General features: G+C 40.3%; 2 protein-coding genes across 8 annotated transcripts in view; both read left to right on the top strand.

Annotated features, from left to right (window-relative positions):
* The window catches only part of LOC111870926, a 38,022-nt gene extending 31,722 nt beyond the window's left edge, over window positions 1-6,300 (top strand). For 2 of the 3 annotated variants that reach the window (XM_023863567.2, XM_033754043.1), the window contains exon 2: window positions 4,114-6,300. In XM_023863567.2, coding sequence (XP_023719335.1) covers window positions 4,126-5,991 — 1,866 coding nt within the window. In that variant the 5' untranslated portion in view covers window positions 4,114-4,125 and the 3' untranslated portion in view covers window positions 5,992-6,300. Of the gene's footprint in view, window positions 1-3,122; window positions 3,284-4,113 lie in introns of those variants that run through there. The other variant, XM_033754044.1, reaches the window with a different exon arrangement.
* Window positions 6,301-14,507: 8,207 nt separating this feature from the next.
* Window positions 14,508-24,121, top strand: part of LOC111870921 (myotubularin-related protein 13) — a 55,140-nt gene continuing 45,526 nt past the window's right edge. For 4 of the 5 annotated variants that reach the window (XM_023863554.2, XM_023863556.2, XM_023863555.2 and 1 more), the window contains exons 1-6: window positions 14,508-14,654; window positions 14,870-14,955; window positions 15,084-15,239; window positions 17,017-17,169; window positions 21,052-21,271; window positions 21,969-22,210. In XM_023863554.2, the coding sequence (XP_023719322.1) occupies window positions 14,600-14,654; window positions 14,870-14,955; window positions 15,084-15,239; window positions 17,017-17,169; window positions 21,052-21,271; window positions 21,969-22,210 (912 nt within the window). In that variant the 5' untranslated portion in view covers window positions 14,508-14,599. Of the gene's footprint in view, window positions 14,655-14,869; window positions 14,956-15,083; window positions 15,240-17,016; window positions 17,170-21,051; window positions 21,272-21,405; window positions 21,439-21,968; window positions 22,211-24,121 lie in introns of those variants that run through there. The other variant, XM_023863557.2, reaches the window with a different exon arrangement.

Here is a 24,121-nt window from a genome sequence, read left to right as displayed (position 1 = left end):
ACTTGTGATCCATATGCGAAATTTGTGTTAAAGAATATCTGAAAAGAGGTTGCCTGCTATGACGCCCTTCCTGGCAGTCAACTCTTTCAGTTCTGTGAAACATCGGGGTGTCTGAGGTGTTGAAATGATACAAGTTTCTTACACCTCCACGGATTTGTTGTGATAAAACACTTGATAGCCCTTCGAAAGACTGCACTTGAAAATAAACTTCGAGCACAGTCGTATAATACACACCGTAATGCGGAAACAGTCTCTTATTTCGATGTGGTAGAGTACACAGTCTGGGTAAATTGCACTGAATACAAGGTCTGTATTATTTAGAACTCAATGTGACAAGAATAATCGGAGAGCTGAAGTTCGATACCCGCCAGAAGCATCAGGATTTTTCTGTTCACCATTGCGTCCAATCAGTCTCGCAGACAAAGGCGGCCGGATCGTGAATGTGTGTCAGGCAGGGATGCGTGTACTGCCTGCACTTTGTGTTGGCGCACAACTTCACACGACGCCACGTCTGTCAGTAAATTCCAACGACGGAACGGGGTGTTTCAGCGGCTGAAGGAAACGGCGCAACGTTGGGTTCTGCTAAAAATAGCCAACGTAGCAGCGGGCGCAAGAGCCTTTGTGGGAACAAAGCATCGATGCATTCTGTTGCGCCAAGTGGTCTCTTATCTCGAGGTTCTGCAATCAGAATTCTTTATGCATTTATCTGATCATCCTACTCACAGTGATTACGAAGCTCGTCTTAGGACCAGATATACTCCTTGGAGCCGTCCCACACGGTCGCATCATCGTCGATGTTTGACCTCGTGTCGGAAGACAAGTTGAACGGCCCTTAATGGATTTTTAATTTTTATTTCTAAGATGACATTAATCTTGAAGCTTGTAATGACATTAGCGGATGCTGAAGAAGCCTAGCATCTCGCTTCCTACGAAAACAATAGCCAGTTAGAAAACCACTCTATTCCCAAAGCATACCTCTGGTTTGGTCAAGTAATGGAAGTCATTAGTTCGTTTCAGCTTACTTCTATCCACAAAGAGTATTTTAATTGTTAATCTGCTTCCACACTGAGTTCGGTGTACAGTGAAAGGAAGTTCTGGCACGAACTAATCACCTGCTTTACTTTGATACGACGCGCACCGGATAGAGAATGACTCGTCCAACAATTCTGTTGTTCATGTGTGTTCGTTGCCGCAGGAATATATTTAACGAGCTGTTGCCTAGCAACAATGGGGTGATACACAGAGCAAGGGAATATCACTCGCCTACTCTCCTAAAGTAGTCTTATGCTATCTCCTTCCTCTTTGTGTCTTTGTGCTCTCTCCTCGGTCCGATCCGATGTATTACTTATCTGTAGACGTCAACACAGACAGTATTCAGAATCCGTCTGAGAGAAGAGGAGGTCCGATGCTCTGCTCAGTCGGAGCGCCTGCACTAAAACGTCGATCCCTCCTCTTGTCGAAGAGGTGGAGCCGTTGCCTAGCAGCGGGGGGGGGGGGCACGCACATAGACACAGGAAGGAAGGAGATCGTGTAAGCCTACTTTAGGAGGTATCAACTCGTATTTCTGCCATTAGTTCACCACATGTATGCGTGGATACAGCTGACCGGGAGGTGGGGCCCTGACAAAGTAACTCGCTGTAAAGGAGACAGCTTTCTGGTGGAATTATGTATCTCTTCTCTACGTCTGTAGTCCCCACGATATGATCATAGCACACATTATAGCGGTAGTTTCGCAGACTGAGATACTGCAGATACAAGTCAACTTCGCCAGACTTCCAATTCACTTATGTAAGGAGAACGCAGTCTGTATAGTGACTACACTACAGGCTGGATAACTGAGGAATCGGGGTTCGATTCTGAGCAGAGGGAATATGTTTTTATCTTCACTGTAGCGTTCTGACCGGATTCAGGGCCCATACAAACCTTCTGTCCCCGAAGGTAAGATGACCAATGAGTGAAGCTGACCTCACACTTGCCTCTAACAGCATGAAGCTTTGAGCGGAGTTGACCACTTATCGTTTTGCATGACGTTGTAATGTCAGTATTTCCACGAAACAACTCCGTTAAGGTTCGGCCACACAGAGCGCTACGCTATGTTCGCTACGTACGCTGTGTGCATTCTGCGACGCAGCTAACATAGGGAACACAGCGTACGGAAGTCTGTGTGGCCAGTCACACTGGCAATAAAGGGAGATATTTTTCTGTTCGTATAGCGTACGTAGCGCTCTGTGTGGCCGAACCTTTACGCAGTGTGTCACTCAGTATAAAGTTCGATACTGCAATTCCCTGGAGCTCAGGTATGCCGTAGGCTATTACCGACTTTGTCCCATTTAAAATGGTGCCAGAGAAAATATTTTCTGCGAGTTATATTTTAAATTCCGTACCAATTTTTGGTTAGATGTGAGAAGCACTGATTGAGATAAGATGCAGTATGAGGCATTCACGTTGTATTAAGTGCATGTTTGCTCGAGCTATGTTTTATTGTTAAACTTAAGGCTATGAACATAAATGTTGCACTTCAGTGTGTGTTTCACAGCTGTGAGAGTCTACTGAATGGGCAATCCATGCAAGTATGAGGAAATGGAGTTCACAGAGTGAACCTAAACTAACGCCAGGGAGCCATCTGTCTTGAGAAACTGATAGCCATTCACATAGCCAAGAAATTCTGTACCTCATATAAAATCTGGAAGCCAAAGCCCTCTATTGTACACTATCCGGCGTTAAATAAACTCACTTCTCTCCTTTATTCTTGATGTTTTTGTTATTCAGTGTAATATTGTCCTCTCATCTATTCCTAGGTCTTGCAAATGACTCTTTTCTTCAGGCTTTCCAACCAGAGTAATTAATTTCTCATACCTCCAGTTTGTGCTCCACCAATATCATATTGACGCATGTTAGTAACTAGACATGGGGTTTGGATTGGTAACTACACGTAGATTTATTGAACACGTAGAACTCGTAACTGCAAGTAATTATAGTAAAAGGTGGAGGTAAGGTTGTTCCTGTGCGTAACTAACTAAGCACTACGCCATGAAGACGTATGGGGGAGTGGATATATAGATCAACATTTTCTTGGCCTCTGCACTAGATGGAATTGAGTTGTCAGCTTCACGCCCCGCCGCTTTACCCCCGATACGCATTCTATAGGAGGTTGGGTGGACCCTGCAGCCTAGGAACCAGAAGAGACGGTGGAAGCCGAAGAAGAACGAAGTCCAGTGATCTAGGCTGTCAAGGGTGTATTTGGGGTGGGGAGCTGTCAGAGTTGACGCGTCAAATAGTACTAGTAAGTGCAGCCCATTTACTCCAGCATTTTACTATTTTTTAATTTTAACGTAATCAGAAAATATTTATCTGGCATGCATAAACTACATAACTGCATTGATTTCTTCTGCTCTTCAATCTCGTGCAGGTTTCGAAATAAAGTTAATTTCACATTTCTGTGCTACAATAATGCCACGTATTTAGGGGTGTGTGACTGTAGAGGGAGTATGGATTGATGAATGGATTTATTGACCACTTGTATACAATTTACAAATTACTGACAGACACAGACTAGTGTTATTAGTCCATTACAGTTTCAACTAGCCGTTTCATGGGAACGGCTTCTACCGTGGTAGATACTTCAGCTTTCCACGTTCTGGTCCTCTTGTCACAGCAGCTCATGCAGAATTCCTCTCAACTAGCTGGGTCCCAGGCTGGCGGCCATTACACACCAACCTCCAAGTCTTCTCTTCACAAGCTGACTTTCAACTGGCGACTGACAACTGAACACACTCACTCGTCAACTAGCTACTACTTAACATCACGTCACTCAATTGGACTGTTGAAAACTCTTCCCAACAAACTCGTTGCTTCATACTGCCCTCCTTACACCATCTCTTGGGTTTTTGTGTTGGTTTTATACAGGCAGACGCCTTTTTGTTTGTTTTCAATATCATAGCGGTGAAGATGAACCTCGTGGTTGCCATGCTACGCTTTCTCTGTTGGTCCTTAAGTCGTTTCCACTTGTAAAAGAGAATGTCGGGATTCTAATGAAAATATCCCACGATCGATTCCTGATTTCGGCAGAAATGCTTTGGATGCATAATGAAGTCGTCACTTCTTGTTCCGCAGATCTCATGCAGGATGGAGGCCATCAACCAGACGACGTCTATCCTGCGCGATTCAGTGACCGACGTGGGTCATGGCGGAGGCAATGGCTCTGCATCTGCCCAGCCGACCATCAGCTCGCGTGAGCAGACGAGGCTCGACTTCTACCGCACATACGACGTGATGACGGGTGTCCGGATCGCTGCTACCCTGGGAGGATTCTTCAGTCTGATGGTGCTGCTCGTTGTATACAAGAGCAAGTGCAAGTCGAAGACGCTCAGCGACGAGCACCTGAATGCTGCAGCGGCTGCAGTCGCCATTCAGGATGAGGAACAGCAACTGACAGCAACCGCAATGTGCTTGCGTGGCCCTCGCCGTTCACTCGGCAACATGAGCGCGCCAGCTGTAGTTATAGCGCGTGGTGCACGGCGCTACTCTTCCATTGGGGGATACTCGACACTAGAACCACCCTCTTCATACTACTATCAGCGAGGCAAGAGTCTTCCCGGTTCTGCTATCAGGTTCCATGTGAGGAGTAATGAGGACAGGGCTATGTCTCCGGTGCCTTCCTTCACGATAAGAGACCGAACACGTGACAATGTTGGTGAGGAAGAAGAGGATTCCGTATTAGCTGGTCCATGCTGCTATCATCAGTTCCTTACGGTTCCATCGGGCCCTGACACGCGTAGACTCAGTTCAATTACATGTTCAAGCTCGGATACGTCCTACCTAGAGCGACGAGGATCCGCAGTGGAGTTGGGAATCCCCGCTCCTCCTCCGTTTCCTTATAAATCTCGTGCGAAAGGCCGCATTGACCCAAATGCTATCATGGCTAAGGAACCATGGGATTTTTATTACCCCATAGACATTCAGGTGATTCAGCCAACACCAGAAGTTTCGCCATGCGGAAGTGAAAGAACTTTATATGACCATCCGGTGGAGTTATCATCACCAGGACTCAGGCCTCCACCTCGGGGTTCCATAGTGGAATCAGTGACATCTAATCTGAATGTTCCTGTGAGATTAGCTCCTCTTGCATCTATTAGTAGTGTTGGTGGTTCCCTTACAGATTATCCTGACCTAGATGATATGCATTCCATGGGCTCGGATTCAGTGTTCCTAGATGAGGGGCAAGAATTGGACACAGAAGATGAAGTTGAGGGTTTCTCAACTGATAGTGAAGATGATGGTTTTGATAATGATAATGTCCTGTGCAGACAAAGACGTCCCTGGGAAAAAATTGAGGTTAATAGATATCCTGTGTGCTCCTCTGAATCACCTACTGTCCCTTATGCACAGTCCTCATCACCTTGTCAGAAGTCATTCACATCTATGTGTCATTGGGGTGCAGCAGGTAGCAATGGATTCCGCCCTAGACGACGCCTCTCCACACCAAGATGTCATTACCTCCATAGCTGCAAGAACAAATCATCTTGTGCAACAATCAGTGCTGAAGTAGCTGAGACAGTTTCCCATGGTAACAGACCAGAACTTCTCACCTCTAGCAGGTCATGTGAAATCCAAACGTCTTCGAGTGATATATCTCGGAGGCCACAATATCCACTTCCAGTTCCAGAAACCAGTAGTTCCTCTAGCAGTGATAGCCTAACTCTGCTAACTGATTCACATGCCTCTTCACTGAGACTCCCAGTGACCCAAATGAGGCCTGAAAAACAACAACCATCTCAACAGCAGCCTACATCATCTCCTTGCCGAGGTGCAAAATCTTGCGAGAGTCTGACAACTGCGTCCGTTCCTTCTTCCTCCTCAAAAATGCTAGGCCTCCCTTCTTTGCCTCTGCTGAGCCATAGTTCATGTGAACACCTCATCAAAGCTCTCAATGAGAAAACTTCAATACCAGCAATGAAAAACTGCTCCTGGTCCCAAGAGACATTATTTTAGCTGTTGCATAATGTGCCATATTCAGTCTTGACAGGGTCACTTTTCAGTATATTTTTCCAAGAATGTAGAAAATGGTTTCTATGAAGCTGAAGAACACGAGTAGCTATAGTGTTTAGGCAACAGACATAATCAGGGTCTCACTCTTCTTGAGAGTGTTGAGTAAATGCTACACTTTTTGTTAGTGGGCTCTGATAGTTTCCTGAAACTGAATATGAAGTAAGTACTGAATATCTGAGCCAATCATATATGTAAATATTGAGGTAACGCTATCCCTGTAACAGGCCAGGGAGGTCCATAGGGTTGTGAAACGTTGAGGCTCTCATATTTTTTAGACAATCGCCTCACAAATGGTGGTGAGGTTGCCAGACTTACGTGCCGGCCGCCCTTTACCCCCAGGAAGATTCCTGGTACTGATTTCTGTTAGAGGCTGTTGACCCAAGAGCCATAGTGCAGCTGGAAATATTAGGTCATTTGAAAAGTCCAATAACCGCATCGGGAATCGAACCTGTGACTTTCTGGGATGTAGCATAATGCCTCAGCCAACTACACTACCGCGTGCCCCATATATATATATATCAAGTTCTGTTAATACATCCATGTCTGGAAACGCATTTTTTATGTGCTAGGGCCTCTGAAATGTGAAGGAGGATACCTTTACCTCTTACCTCTGTGGCTTACTAGTGACATTTACCTAACATTTCTCCAAGAGATCTTACCAGAGCTGCTGGAAATTGTGCCTTTGGAAGTCTGTGTTGAAATGTGGTTCCAGTATGATGGCTCCCCAGCACACTGCACTAATTTAATTTTGTCCGTAAGTATTTGGATGAAACCTTTGGCAGCATATGGATTAGCTCCCCTGACTTCATTCCATTGGATTTCTTTCTCTGGGGATACATGCAAAGCCTGGTGTACGAGACTCCAGTGGAGACACAACATGATCTTGCTGAAAGATTTGCAGTAGCAGCTGGAACCATCTGGGTAATGCTGGGAATCTTTCAAGGAGTTCAGCATAACATAGCCAGGCGGTGCAGAACATGCAATGAAGTCAGTGGCCGCCATTTTGCGCAACTTTTTTAGTGTAAAACAACGTCCACCAAAACTCCTGCATCCTCTCAGAAACTTCATGGTCCTTAGTGGCAAAAGGAAGGGTTTCTGGACATGGGTGTAGTAACAAAATATGATCTGATTGAATCCATCTATCTACCACAGAGCGTTGTAACATATATTTGTTTACACTCTGTATAAAAATAGTAATTTGGAGTACATATGTTTTTCATATTCTTTCTTTGCAATTTGCTGTATCTGGGCATTTACCCATTGTTAAGTATGTAATCTCATTTAAATATTTGGTATGATGATATCTCTGTGAAACAAACTGAACTCTTTTATTTTGGAGATATTTTTTATTTATATTTTTGTTCTATATTCTTTTTCCATTCATGGAATATGATATATGAAGTATATTTTGGATGAATGTAATAAAAAATGTAATTGTATTAGCTCTTGTGATTTCAGCAGAACTTAATGAAATTATCAGCACTAGTTAGTATTGTCCAACAAAAAGAGGAATCAAATAAACACCAATAGTCATGCAATCTCATTACACACACACACACACACACACACACATATATATATGTGTGTGTGTATGTATATGTATGTGTAGCTTTCCACTACCTACAGCCAGAAATTATTTTTCCTTGCATTTAATTATATATTCATTATATTGAAAGATGTTCCAGGGTCTTTATAAGATCCAAAATATATACTATGCAATTAGTTTTCTTGAGTATGGAAGCAAAAATTGAATTAGTATGACAATTATTTGATGTAAATTCCCTAAAAGCAAATTTCATTGAAATCTGATTGCTAGTTATGTAGCTGGGACAAGCCATTTGGCTGGACAGACAGATGCGACTTAATTTTATACACTGTGCTGAGACACACAACATTATGAAATATGGAACTAAGTTTATAATAGCGACAGTGACATGCGCATATGGATTTGGTCAGTTTAGAGTGTTTCATGCTTCCTGAAGAACTGATAATAGGCTGCGCCATTGCTCACGTGGATACTTACTGGCTTCCCACCATGGTGTCATGGGTTTTATTCCAGTTCAGGTCATATGGGATTTGTGGTGGACAAAGTGGCTGGCACTGGGGCAGATTTCTCCAAGTACTTCGGTTTTCCCTGCCAGTTTTCATTCCACCAACTGCTCCACATTCATTGCCCATTCCATCGTTTATGATATATAATCTTCATGCTGACAGATATTTTATACAACCTAATGATAATAAGGCATAACACCGAATGTTGTGAATTACTGCCAAGTTATAGTTCATGCCGTGTGTGAAGCCAGACAGTGAACTACATGGTATGTAGCATGTTATGCAGTATTTTCCCTTCTGGGTAACATTCTTGCGTGAAATCTGGGATAGAAGCCTCAGCAAAATGCACTTCACATATTGAAAGTGGAACGCCGTGAAATGATTCTTCAAACCATAATGTCACAGAATTAAATGAAGCATATATGAAGAGTTACATAAAATACATTTAATGTTGAACTGTAGGAATGCCTCATGTTATCATTTTTACATGTACATTGCCTTTTATCATGTCCAGCTGTCTTTCAGCCATCACCATGAAGTGCACTGCTGTTGGACATTCACTGTCCTGTAACATACAGTGATAGCTGGGTAACTTTCAACCTTAATTCTTTGGGAAATGAACCAGTTTTTAGTCACTGGTCCGCCTACAGCTGAAGCTTACACATCTTGTAGCTAAGCTTCCACATCTTAACTTGTGAACTGACATATACTCAAAAATTGTCTCTAATCTCTGATGGCAATTTTGTGCAGAAACTAGATTGGAAAAGGTTATATATTTTGCAGAATGAATATATACAGGTATTACTATCCACTCTGATGTGACTGTGGATCTGTAAGTTCAGTAATATGATAAGTGTCTGTAACACAGCAATATTTATTATAGCTTCTGGGAAACTCTTAGGGTCTCATGTGTTTTCAAAACAAGTGTATGTTTAGAGGTCTAAAAATATAATATGATATTCAGTTATGCATACTGAATTGATCCCAATGTACAAACCTTCACACACTACAGTCTATGACGAGAATTAATTATATCAAAATAAATGAGTTCAATGCCCAATAATCAGAATAGGGTAATCTAGTTCAGTTATATCTCTCTGTTGGTTTCTTCCATAGAGCAATGTACTTTTGTACTTGTATGTGTGTATTTTGATGTCATTACATGTTCCCAGCATAGTTAACAGTTTTGCTTCTTATTAGTCTGTTTAAATTCTGTAACTATGTTGCAGTTATGTAAACATGGTGCATAATGTATACGTAACTTTGTCTCACCGATTCCTTTGAATAAGGAAGTATATGTACGCAATAAAGTCATCTGGAGGTTAGACAGTTGCAGCCATTGTGAGCCACTGTAATTTGACTTCCCTAACTTGGCAAATCAATTATCATATTATTACTTTACTGTGGTAGAAATTACCTTCTAGGTTGCTATAGTGTGGGGCCTAACATATTAATTTTGCTGTTAAAATTATATTAATTTCGATTAAAGAAATACAATTATATGCTACAGTGACATCAAATCCCCAGAATTTGCCAAAGAAAAAAGCAACAGATAATGCCAAAACACGCATACTATTTGTGGATAATAATTCTGAAGGTCTGCTTCACATCTTTGTGAGATTATTAATGAGGAACTGAATGACTCATTAATTGGTTATAATGATTGTTCATTATCATGTTATAAGGCTGACTCAGTATGTAGATATGAATGCAATATTCTACTTCATGAAGGCAATTCAGTTATTAAAATCGTTTCACATTAGATCTCATGTTTCTTCACTGATTTCCAGTTTTATAAAATTGAAATGTACGGGAATATGTATGGGATTTCACCATGCCACAAATACTTATTTCTAAAATTGTTTTATGTCACTATTAATGTTCATTAATTTCATAAATGATGCTCATAATAAATACTGAGGAAGGAATGATATTTACATAGTTTTACATTTATTTTCCTATATATTACAAAAGTGTAAGAGACAAGCTGTTCAAGCCTGTGTAAATATGAAAAAGAAGTTGTTAGTGAAACTTGTAGAATTTGTATATACAAGTACCATTTCTTTGACTGTTAACAAAAGTGAACTGTGTAAATGCCTTCTTTTTATTGTAGAAGACACAATAAATAGTGTATGACGATTGTGTTAATAAATTGAACGTAAACTCTACATAAACTACCAGTACATTTTATAGGACACTTGGGATCTTCCTTCCTATAGAATGGAGACAACTTTTGTAGCAGTGCAATGAAATGTAGACACTGGAAGAAAATTAGCAATGTGGTGAGTTATTTAATCAACCTCTCTCAACTAGAATGCAATATTTAGGTTACAAGTTCCATGTTGGCTCAAGGCAATAGAAGCACTACAAGGTAAGGTAAACACTTTTATTTTTTAGTTTTAGGAGTGGTGTGAACCTCAGTCCTCTGATTCAATAGCTTCATATGGGTCTCTTGTTGCAGCCCTGGATGTTAGATGAATATGGACAATTGCTGAAATAAGAGTTTTCAGATCTGAAGTTCTCAGAGAAAAACCAACGCTAGTGCCACTGTGTCAAGCAAACATCCTCATGGACTACTCTTGTTTAAACCTTGACCTTTGTAGTAAGAAGCTGTTGACTGCCTGACTTATGGTATGGCTAAATTCAACACTTTCCTTTTCTCCTTTTTCTTCAGTTAAAAATAGGTTTGTCTGCATCCTTGTTTCCTCATACATACAGTTTGGAAAATGTTTTATGTGAAAGTATTTTTAAGGTACTCAGCAATGTACAAATTCAACACTTTGCTCTTATTATCTCTAAGATAAAAAACAAATTACTCTTCAACTTTGTTTCTCATGACTAAAAATAAGTTCCTTCTGAATTTGTTTTTGAGGAACCCAGTAACTGTAGTTACAACTTCAAATACTTTCTTACATTCAATGGATAGATCAAGGAATTAAAAATTGATAATTTTACTGTCTTCTGCTTATCTCTCTAACTTAGTGGTGTAGAAGGAGATGTTTTATTTGACATCATTTTGAGCATGAAGATCAGTTGTTATTGTGACTCAGTTTGATAATGTTACTTACCGAACACAGGCAATAGCCTTTATTCCTAATAGCACTGTACTCGTACAGCACAGGTATTTAGAAGTGACAGTCCAGGAAAAGCTGTGCAGTGGATGGGCAGGTCCATTCGTGAAAGTTGAGGGGTGTTGTGATTAGTCATTCGTTTGTTTTCAGTGCAAGCAGACGTCTCAAGCTCAGTTAAAAGCATTCTTCCTTGTATTGTATTGTATTGTATTTATTTGCACGTTCCAACACATCCTTACATGGCCAAGCCCTTGGATACAGAACCGGTCTCACAACAAGCCTGCTAAGTAGCAGGTAGTCGCTAGATAATATATATATACAACAATATTAACTTAATACCCTTATATGTACTACAATTACATCACATTTACAATATAATTACATCATAATTTAAATATAAATAAATAAGTCCATGATTTATTTAATCCGTCTTGCAGTGCATACACTCATTTAACTCCTTCTCTCCCTCGCACTACATGTTTCGGCATAATAATGCCATCTTCAGGTGCTTACCCATCCACGTCAAACCAGTTCATTGCATGCCATGTTCACACATTAAAATAACTAAAATATGTATCTATCATATACATTGTCAAACGTTAAAGTATTAAAATTGTTCAGGATACCACATCGCTACTTCGCCCCTCACTACGTCAGTCACGCCCATTCTCCTTTGTTGGAGCACTCCTTCACTATCTTGTGTGTTGTGCTTTTGTTGTGTCGTGCTCCTGCGACTGCGTGTGTTATAACACAAGGCCATCAGGTCCAAAGGCCATCAGCTCATTGTTATCCATGCTGGGGGAGAACAAGTTTTCATCCCTAATGCCTATGTCTGCTTCAAATCCCACAAAAAAACAGGAGACTACCACAGTGACATGAACTATAACAATTATGAAAAATGGTTAAAGGAGTGACTTATTCCTAACCTTCCCCAAAATTCTGTCCTTGTCATTGATAATGCTCCCTACCATAATGTACAACTAAACAGAGCCCATAACTCAAATTCAAGAAGAGATTTTATGATATCCTGGCTAAAATATCACCTTCCACCTATTACCTTCAATAACACTGATTTTTCATCATTGCGCAATCCAGACATATATAATATGATTCTACCACTCAAACCGAAATACCTTTCCTATATAATAGATTGAATCTTTGTAGAACACAATCACAATATTTTACGACTCCCTCCATATCATCCAGAACTCAACCCAATTGAGTTAATATGGGCCACCGTAAAAAATTGGGTTGCCCAAAACAATACCACATTTAAGTTGGATGACATCATTAAACTGGCAGACCAAAAATTGGCTTCCATCACTAGAAAAATGGCAACGTAGGTGCCAACACGTAAGGAACATTGAGCAACAATTAATGGCACAGGAAGACCTTTTGGATGCAGGATTGCCTTCCATGTTGACAGTGGTAGTGATGACAGTTCTGATGAGAGCTCCGATTCATCTGGTGGTGACGAGGAAGGACAGGCATGTGGAGATGATATCTATGTGGACATTGCCGGTCTTGCCCCTTTACAATAGACCTGTGTAATATGTAAATAAACTCTTCATGTATATAACAGTGAAAAGTGTATACTAGTGTATAGTGCATAATAGTCTGCCATTTGGCGCTTAAAACTTAACATCGGATGTGTGAACATCATTGAGACTAAACCGCCAACAATATGCAACACAATGAGGTAAGAAATTATTTCCTTTTGAGAACACCTATACTGCATTCCCCTCCACACTTGTCAGCATGCTGGAGCTCTCCCCGCCACTACCAATACTTCTCCTACGCCGCATCGGAGGACTGTCACTTCTAAATACGTGGGCTTTATACTGTCTTGATGTTGGGCATGACTATAGATGAAGTTTGGGCTGGTAATTGGATTTACTGAATACTTATACATACAACTTGTAACTACAAGTAACTATAGAGCTCTCACTAATTCACACACTCTGCAGTTCATTACAGCACATACTAAATCTTCAAAGTTTGTTTTCACTAGCCATTTTCTGGTAACAGATCCCAGCAGTGTCCTTTGCTTATGCCCTTACTGGAGTTAAAAATTTGTTGAATCTGAAGATAAACGATAAAATGAATTGGGGTTGCTATGTGAGTCGGTCATGGACTGTGTGGCCTTGCGGATCTGGCGTCATGTCCCGGGGGTGGGGGGGGTTAGGGAACAGATGAGAGGCTTCCATGACTTGCTGGGCAACCCCCAGCTTAAGGGTTAATGCCCTCCCATTAACCTTGCCTTTCTCCCCCAACACAATATCCTATACCTGCTCTAACCTTGCTCCTGTCTCAGACCCTTCCTCTCTCCCTCTCCACTGATTTTACATGTAGACTTGTTCCCTCCCTTCCCTGCTCTCATATAACTGAGTTTATTCCCAACATTAGTCTGCTTGCACCTGTTCTCGCTGTCTCTTCGCTTGTGGATTTTCTTATTTTTCCTTCTACCCTGAAGGTGGAGGTGATACGTTCCACCGAAACGTCGGTTAACACCACATCCACACGGTGCCACATCCCAGAGGACTGCTTTCTTCATAGTCACCACCGTGAAAACCTCAAATCTCACATAATGTATTTATTTGTTTAAAGCTTATTTAACTACACTCAGTAACTCATCTGTATATGGTATCAGATGGTTAATAAATTGAGAACCGGAGGGAGCATTGAAGGAAACGTTAATAACTGTTCGTATTTTCTCCTTTATTATGTACCAATTTCAAATACCCTTCAAGCACAATGTTTAGTTTAGAACTTAACTATGCCAGATATGCCGCTGTTGCTCAAAAGAAGCCGTATTCCCGCTGGTAATTTTCCGTCGTTATGTTGCCATGCATGATAAGTGCAAAGCTGTATGGGTAGATTAATTTATAAAAGGAAATAGCATATTCACCCCCCCCCCAAAAAAAAAGAAAAGCTAGCAGAATTGTAGAACTTGATAACGTTTCATTGTAAATCCTGTCAAATATTTCAGCTGTAAGTTTTACGGAATGTTTAATATAAATTCTTACAATTATTTGCAGGAGCCACATTAGTAGATGAGAGATTTGTACCTATTTTCTTCGCCATCTGAACAATTATAAAGGGAAAATGTGTTTATTTTACTTGTATGACAGAGATTGAAAATTCCCGCCAATTAAAAACTATATTCATTCCATGCGTATACCACACCGTAATTTATAATTTAAGCTTCAGAAAGCTTGTAGTAATTCTATTACGGCACCTGCCCTGCTGTCCTCCACCCTGCATTCGTGAGTCACAGATGATCGCAGATGATGGTCCACGAGTGATGGTGCGCGGATCAGGCGGAAGGAAGTGGTGATCTGCTGGTTGAGAAAACTGTAAAGATGGTTGGCGTGTGGAGGTAGTTAAGTTGAATCAATGCATCAAAATTGCCAATATTGTGTCTTGCGATGTCACGGTTGGCAGATTACTTCGTAATTGTAGGTTATGATCATGAGAAAGAAAGTAAGTAAATAACCAGCAGTACTATCTGTTACTAATATATTGTCAAAAAGTCGTGTGCTGTCAAATTTATTTTAGGACTAATTCAGCACGTAAGGTGGTTTGAATGAAAGGGTTAGTGTCTTTACCGAGACACCTGATTAGAGGCATGTTTAAATGGTAAATGGTGGAACTATTTTTGTAGTACTCGTTATGTTATGTGTCATATTCGTTTGTAGGAAGTGGAATAAGCAGTGGAATTATCTTGCAAAGATTTCCAGAGAAGGACTGGAGTGATACACCGTTCATTGAAGGGATAGAATGGGTAATAACCTTACAGATTATATATTTATGTATACATAAATGAATGTATTAATCTAACATAGAGGAGAGTGTAAGTTATCCTTCGATGTATAATTTTAATATTTTGTTGAGTGGAGAGATATTTTACAGTTTTGTCAACCACAAGGATGGGCCCTATCAACAGAGCGCCAGGAACCACGATTCTTTGTGTCCGTTTTGACGGATATCGATGCAAACAGACATTACTGTGCTTGTCTGTGTTTCAACGAAACTGTTGCCTTCACACCCAGCAAACCTGTTGATGAGGTAATTTTGTGTTTAGACTGTACGTGAACTTTTTATCAATGAAGCAGATATGATGAGAATTGGTACATCGGTACTCTGTGGTGATCATTTGCGTTTGTTTGCTTAGGGTCCTAATGTAATTGGATTCTGAGAAGATGTGGGTAATTATACAAATCAGGTTATGGCATTTTATTTGTATTGTTTATATTTAAAAGTTTAGATCTGCTCAGTAGACCCAGATCTAACAACACATAAGAACTGCTTGTGTTGGGTCTAGTAGCCATCAATAAGAAGTTATTAAAACAGTGACAGGAGAGAAGGTTGGTTATACCTGTTGGTACATAAGGTTAAGAAGGAGGTTTTAAGTCTGCCACAGAATGAACTTCTGACAGTTGTAGTTAACCTTACATTTTAAATTTGTGATGTGTCATAAGAAATTGTTCTGTTGCTTTTTCTCTTAAAAATGCCTCTGGACCACAAGAGACCTTCAGAGCACAGTTTGAGAAGCACTGCTGTAGGGATGGCAGTGTAGGGTATTTTTCCAGAATGCACCTATTGTTAGAGGTGACATTGGGTGCATGCATGATGGAATGGGTTGTACATACTTGAATGAATGAATGAATGTATGAGGGGTAGGCCTCCTCGGCCCTTGCACCGTGACCTACAGTGGTCTATTGTGCTTCCCCTTTTGATTATCCCCTCACCAATCCTGCACTTTGAATGAAGCACAGGATTTTGTATATGGGGATGTCGAAATAGTCACTTGGTTCCATAAAGTATTGACCTAAGTGACGCAATCTTAAATAAGCTAAGGCCTCACATTGACACAGCATATGTGTGGCTGTTTCATTTTCTTCTTGACACCTCTCACAAGTGGGACTTTCACTTAGTGCCAGTTTGAAGAGGTGTCCTTTAAGGTGACAGTGTCCTGTAAGTAGTCCCGCCACCCATTGTAGCTGGTTCCTGTTTAACTTCAAGAGTTACTTCACTCTCTTAACTGAGGGTCCTTGTATGAGTCCCTTTGCTTGCTTGAGTCCAGTCAAGGATCCCCAGTATTTTTTGTGATTCATATTTGTCCAGTCCCTGATTGCCTGTCTGGCAACTCCTATAGAGATGCCACAGGCTGGTTCAGGTCCTATGAACGGATGTTGAGCTCCAATCTGAGCAAATTGGTCTGCTGTTTCATTTCCAGCAATACCCTCATGCCCCGGCACCCATATCAGTTGTACCCTGTTATGTTTGGCCAGTTCCATGAGAGTTTGGTGGCAATCCCAGACCAATTTTGAGTTGATCTGGTGTTTGTCAAGTGCTTTAAGTGCAGCTTGGCTGTCAGATAGAATGTAGATGTTCCTGTTTCTGTAGTTCCTATCTAAATTCTCCATAATACATGCTTTAATGGCATATACTTCTGCCTGGAATAATGTCGTGTACTGCCCAAGGCTGAAACTAAGTTTCTGCCTCGTGCCATAGCAGAACACACCAGCTCCAGTGCCCTTATTTATCTTGGAACCATCTGTATACCAGATCAGTCCTTTTCTTTCGGGCTGAAACCCGTCTTCCCATTCACTCCTGTCAGGAAATCTGACTCTGAATGGTTTTTCATATACATATCCTACATACTTACTGCCATATGTTATATCATATTGCAAAAGTGTTTTGATGAATGCTTGGAAAATTAAAGAGGTTGGATTTGCAGGACTGAATATCATTTGTTATAAATTTTTTAGTCTTATGGTGTATCAGTGTGCTTATAAAGTTGTTTATACATATTTTTTAATATAAATTTATGTAATTACAGGAAGAAGATACTGTTGATGGGGAAAATTCTCATCCTCGTAGCTTGACTGGAAGTCTCACACGGAGCATTGCTACTATAACGCATCACAGTATCATGTATGCTCCAAAATGTCTGGTTCTTGTTTCAAGACTGGACTACATTGAAACTTTCAGGGTAAAAATAAACCATTAATTTCGTTAAATACAAATTTTAATTGAACTGTAGTTTATGTTCCTCAGGTTGAGAATATTTTCAACAACACAGAACATTTTCTATTAGTATCCCTGTTGTCTCATTAAATTAAAAGAAAGCATAAACTTTCATATTTTTAGTGCCAAGCCTTTGCTGTGAAAATGCTGAGAATGTTGTATTTTTTGTTGTGCTGTTGCTTAACGTGTTTATGAAATGCTAGGGGTCCGTTTCACGTATTAGCATTCCCAATATTGAAAAATACAGAATATTGCTTTTACAAAGCTGTTCTGCATAAGCATTTCTCATTAAAGTGTTTGACAGCAGAGGTCAAGGGACGCTTGCTGGCAACTCCTCGTACCAGTAGATTAGTATTAAATGCAGCCAACACATGCTGCAACCTGCTGGCACACTGTTACTGTGATCTCATGTAGCACCATAGCAGTTTTGTTGTACAGAGATTTGTAGCAGGAAACCTGCTTTTAATCATCAGCTGGATCAAATGATTTAAGGTTTGGCCACGTTGGGTCAGTCTTGTGCCACATCATGCTTTGTTAGTGCCCCTGTTAGTTCCAGTCTTTTGGGTTCACTGTTTTTGTTATAGTAGTTGAACATATACCACCTTGCTTCTTTAAAAGCGGTGAAGAGAAAATATCCATGTACAGAATGATGAAAGTGTTGTACCAAAAGAGATTTACGAATAAAAGAGTGTAAAGAAAGAGCACTGAGCAAAGTTTTTGCAAAATTAGGATATCTAGTGCAGAGATATTCAGTTGATTGCCTTAGCTTGACTATTTCACGGTCAATGGTAATTATATATGCCACCAGATTTAATGTTTGGCATTTCACCCATTTGGTTTCGGTTTGTTCCGGGAATAAACAGTGATAATTCTAAAGAGTTCTGTTGTCTGGGATTAACACTGTGTAGTCCGGTGGAAGTCAGGGTTGACTTTCACTGTACTGCATGGCTTTATATCCCAGAAGACAAAGCTGTTCATAGGTACCACTGTGATAACCTCAAATCTAACAGTGATAGTTATTTTGGATTTGAGTTCTTTCATCAGTGACTGTGAAGTGTAACAAACATCTGGGTTGTAGTAGCCGTGATAGTTTTCCTGATCTGAATTGGGTTTATGATGGATACATGACAATTTTTATGAAGTGAGAATGAGACTTTTATGTACTTTTGAGAGAAATGTTGCCTTTTAAAGTGCTGAAGCATTGCTGAAATCAGTATTAATGTCCCACTCGTAGACTTTGTTTGCACGTCAAAACAGTCACAAGGTAGTGACAGTAACAGAGGGACGCTTCTTGAAGCCCACNACTTTCACTGTACTGCATGGCTTTATATCCCAGAAGACAAAGCTGTTCATAGGTACCACTGTGATAACCTCAAATCTAACAGTGATAGTTATTTTGGATTTGAGTTCTTTCATCAGTGACTGTGAAGTGTAACAAACATCTGGGTTGTAGTAGCCGTGATAGTTTTCCTGATCTGAATTGGGTTTATGATGGATACATGACAATTTTTATGAAGTGAGAATGAGACTTTTATGTACTTTTGAGAGAAATGTTGCCTTTTACAGTGCTGAAGCATTGCTGAAATCAGTATTAATGTCCCACTCGTAGACTTTGCACGTCAAAATGGTCACAAGGTAGTGACAGTAACAAAGGGATGCTTCTTGAAGCCCATTCCATCCTTAGTAAAATCCGTACATGTGTGTAAATGGCTGGGTATGATAATAGAGATTTCCCAGTGCTGGTCACGTTAGCCAAGCAGTCTAAAGCATGTACTGTCTTCACTTGCTTGGAAGCCAGGATTGTGTGTTTGAATCCCACACAAAGCATAGATGTTTGGTTTGTGAATGTGTTTATTCTGTGTTCATATTGTCCTGTGTTTAAGTAGAGGCCTTGTGATGAGCTGATCACCCATCTAAGGAATCCTACTGTCTAAAAACGATGAATGAAACTGAGAAATCAGCCCTATGCTCCAAAATGGGAGCAAGAAGAAAAAAAAANGCACGTCAAAATGGTCACAAGGTAGTGACAGTAACAAAGGGATGCTTCTTGAAGCCCATTCCATCCTTAGTAAAATCCGTACATGTGTGTAAATGGCTGGGTATGATAATAGAGATTTCCCAGTGCTGGTCACGTTAGCCAAGCAGTCTAAAGCATGTACTGTCTTCACTTGCTTGGAAGCCAGGATTGTGTGTTTGAATCCCACACAAAGCATGTATGCTTGGTTTGTGTATGTGTTTATTCTGTGTTCATATTGTCCTGTGTTTAAGTAGAGGCCTTGTGATGAGCTGATCACCCATCCAAGGAATCCTACTGTCTAAAATCGATGAATGAAACTGAGAAATCAGCCCTGTGCTCCAAAATGGGAGCAAGAAGAAAAGAAAAACACTCCTCTCCCAGAGCAGCATAATTTCAGGCTGTGCTGTCAATGTTGGCCCTGAACATCCTACTCTTTACACTTCAATATGTTGTTGAATGTAATTAACCTGTTGTAATTTTGGTAGTCCTAGTCAGAAGGTTTAGAAATGTTTTTAGCAATCTCTGTGAGGTTTGGATTGTGGTCTTGTGGCTTATGGCACCATATCTAATAGGTGGTTGCCAGTGTTTCGGAGGAACCTGTCACCTCCATGTTTAGGGTAAGTGTCACTTCTGCCTTGAAGATGAAGGCACTGGGTTCCTTACAAACATTGGTAACCACTCACCAGACTACATGGTGTCTTGACCCACTGGGTTACAGTCTAAGTCTTCATTCCCAAGAAAACCTCAAATCCTGTCCTTTTTGAGGTTCACAGATGGAGTTCCAACAGCTGGATGATTTGCCTCAGCAATGAAATGATGGATGACTGTTGCTGTCTTCAAATAAAGTTACGTGACAAAATACTTTTTTGTCATACTACCAATTGTTTTTTGATTGGGTGCAATATATTTGAGGTGTGGGTGATGTCNTCCCCCTTTAATTTCTGCTGTCTCCATACCCTACTGGTACTGGTGCGTGGTATCAGCCCTGTTCAGCCAACGAGGTCGACCCTTGGTACCTGATATTTCCCCCATCTACCAGAGGCATTGGAAACTACTTGGGCTGGAAATGTGTTGCCTAAATTTGCTCAGAGGTCTCCTAGAGACATGAGGATCTTTTACGTGCCGTAAATCTACGACACGGGACCCACAGCTTAAAGTCCCTCCAGGAGGACTTGTTCCCTGAATTTTTCCGCCCTTAAAAATTCCACGACCTCTGCTGGGTTTGAACCCGCATACCTTGAGTCATGAGGTGGAAACGTTACCCCTAGACTATGGAGATGTTCAGGGTAAGTGTCACTTCTGCCTTGAAGATGAAGGTACTGGGTTCCTTACAAACATGGGTAACCACCCACCAGACTACATGGTGTCTTGACCCACTGGGCTACAGTCTAAGTCTTCATTGCCAAGAAAACCTCAAATCCTGTCCTTTTTGAGGTTCACAGATTGAGTTCCAACAGCTGATTGCCTCAGCAATGAAATGATGGATGATTGCTGCTGTCTTCAAATAAAGTTATGTGACAAAATACTTTTTTGTCATACTACCAATTGTTTTTTTGATTGGGTGCAATATATTTGAGGTGTGGGTGATGTTCTGAATGAAAAATGGACCACTTGAAGCTCACAGTCTGTGTATTCTGTCTTACTGTTTGGCAAAGTGAGAAATGTTTTGTTACTGAAGGGTGGTATATTTACACTTTCTTCCTGTTTTGTGCTGTGTATTATCTTATGTTGTGTCTTCTGTTCAGTGAAGGAATGACTCGTATCCATTAGCATAATTTCCACCTCCTCCAGTAAGGAAGTTAGTTTCTTAAAGATATTTAATTATTGCAGAGTTGCCTAGGAATTATCTATACGGTGTATGTGGAAAACATTGGTGTTCCATTGGAGACATTAGTTGGCAACATCCTGGGATGCATCCAGGTACCTCCACCAGGAGGACCGCAGGTTCGCTTCAGTATTGGGGCAGGTGACAGGCAAGCACTACAGCCACCAATAAGCCCTTCTTTGCCTGTTACTCATACAGCTGTGAATCTGCTATTTCAGCAACTAGGTGAGGGAAGTAACATATTTCATAATCTTGTAGTTTACTTTTGAATATACGTGTATATGTATGTTCAGAGTTACTGGGTTTTTGGACTTTTTCCATCATCTGGTAATTCTAAGTGTTACACACCATTCTTACTCATACGGCTGTGAATCTGCTATTTCAGCAACTAGGTGAGGGAAGTAACATATATCACATCTTATAGTTTACTTTTGAATATATGTGTATATATATGTTAAGAGTTTTTGGACTTTTTCCATCGTCTGGTAATTCTAAGTGTTACACACCATCATCAGAACCCTTTAGAATCTCCTTGTATATGTATGTTGTTCAGTGATCGAATCTTAGATTATACTTTTCATCTGTGTACTTTGAACCTGTAAGAGCTGAACCTTGCGCAGCTGATATTATTTTAAAAGTAAATGTATTGACACAGGATTTGTTTGTTTCATTATATCTGACCACATGGATTCAGTACAGTGTGAGAGGTCTGGTGCCGATACCACATATGACAGTCTTTTAAGGAATTTGCAGCAACTCAACCACATTTTCTCTGTTACTTCCATTCATAAAGTTCTCTGTTTTGGAAGACAGTTTAGCATAAAAAACATAGTTTCACTTTCATATTACATAATAATATAGTTTGAGTATGAGTGTGTTTAGTCTACTATGGGACACTTCTGTTGGGCATTTCTGTTTTCAGGTATCCGTAATGTACTGGTATTGTTTTGTGCGATTATGACTGAACACAAGATTTTGTTCCACTCAAAGAGTTACACACGCCTGACAGAGGGTTGCCGGGCCCTGACAGCCCTTATGTATCCGTTCCGTTATACCCATGTGTACATTCCACTGCTGCCAGCAGCATTGGTTGAAGTTCTTTCTACCCCAACCCCTTTCATCATGGGTGTCCATTCTTCCCTTAAAGCTGAAGTTGCTGAGCTGGTGAGTGCAGTAACCACTATTGTTATTTTACCAGTTTTAAGTTAGTAGAGAGATACAGTAGGCCTGGTTTTGCTTCTCTATACATGCAGTATTCTATGTTCAATCTGCTCATTGAATTGTTAGTTCAGAGATGAAGTTATTGTGTGTCAGAGTTGTGGTTTAGGTTCTGTAACATGCAAACAGTTTATGCAAAATCCGTGTATTCACTAGACCAGTGTTCCGCAACCTTTATCTACTCGTGGCAGACCATGAAGTATCCATGACTCAACATGACACACCAAAATGTTTTTCCCCTCAAAAACGCATGATATCAGACAATATAAATACGTAACGTGATCAACTTATTACTATAATATTATCATATTGTTATTTTATTATCTTTAAACAGAAATCGACTCATGCATTTATTAACAATTAATTAACTTTAATTCACTGTAGAGTGTAGAAAATACACTTCTATTACTATTAAAGTAAATAATTTTACTCATGCCTTCAATGTGACACCTGCACCTGCTTAGCTGCACACGGGCGACTGATCCATGGTGGAATCGTTGACAACGCTAGTCTCATTTCTTCATCGATGTATTTCAGCCGCTCCCTCTTTGATGTCTTAATTTCAGTTAACGTCGAGAAGCCCAGCTCACACAAATATGTAGTTGAAAATGGCAATAACACATTAACTGCCATCTTGGAGGTAGCCGGGTATTCACTCCTTATTGCCAACCATAACGTATTCAAAGGCACTTCGAGAAGTTGTAGTTTCAATGTTCTGTCTGCTTTTAAATCTGCAAGTTCCTCTTGTATATTAATCGGAAGATATTCTGAATTCGCAACAAATGGATCACGAACCCAGTCGATATATTGTACACTCTCTCCAAAATACTTATTGAATTTCTGCTGCAGCATTTCTAAGTGTTCTTTAATTATGTCCATCATCACTTTATTGTTGCCAGCAAGTGACCATACAGTCAGGAACATCTCAAATGACCCATCTGTAATTCTCTGTATCCACAAATTCAGCTTATTTACAAATCCTTGTATCTTATCGATGTTAGTTAGAATATTTTCGTTCCTACCTTGCATCTTTCTGTTCAGCTCATTCAAGTGTATGAAAATATCGGAAAGATATGCCAACTTACGTACCCACTCATCATCTGCAAATAAATCCGCGTACTCATGCCCCTCAACAGTAAAAAATGCACATACCTCATTAAGTTCAAATATTTGCATTAACATTTTTTCTCGTGATAACCACCATACTTCTGTATGTAGTAGGAGTCTGATGTGTTCTGATTCCATTTCCTGACACAAAACGGAAAAAAGCCGTGAATATAGGGGCCGTGATTTGATGAGGTTCACGACTTTTACTACTTTGTCCAGCACAACTTTCAGAGAAGATGGCAAAGACTTAGCAACAATGGCTTTGCGGTGAATGTTAGGATTTACTTTGTGTACTTTAGCTACAAATCCTTTAACACAGCCTGCCATAGAAGCCTGTACAAACACTAACGCAATCCTTCCATTTTAATTCATTATATAGCACATATTCATTAGTGACATGAAATACTTCTTCACTGGTGGCTCACTCGGGAAGTTCTTTGCAAAAAAAGAAATTTGTTGCAATTACATCTCCATCGATGTATTGGATGTAAGCAAGATGTTGTGCGTGGCCTCTAATATTGGTGGACTCGTCGATCTGAAGCGAGAACTTCTGACTGCTGTTGATTTTCTCCTTCATAGTGGCTTCAGTGTCACTGGACATGTCAATAACTTGGCGACTGATTGTGTCAGCAGAGAGAGGAATTGTTGAAATTTCACTAGCAGCTTCTGAACCCAGGACTATTTTCACCATCTCTTTACAAGCAGGCATTAACAACGTTTCAGCTATTGTGTGTGTTTTTTTGACCTTTA

This window comes from Cryptotermes secundus, unplaced genomic scaffold, assembly GCF_002891405.2.
Source record: "Cryptotermes secundus unplaced genomic scaffold, Csec_1.0 scaffold928, whole genome shotgun sequence".
Lineage (NCBI taxonomy): Eukaryota > Metazoa > Arthropoda > Insecta > Blattodea > Kalotermitidae > Cryptotermes > Cryptotermes secundus.
This window is presented reverse-complemented; position numbering and strand designations above follow the sequence as displayed.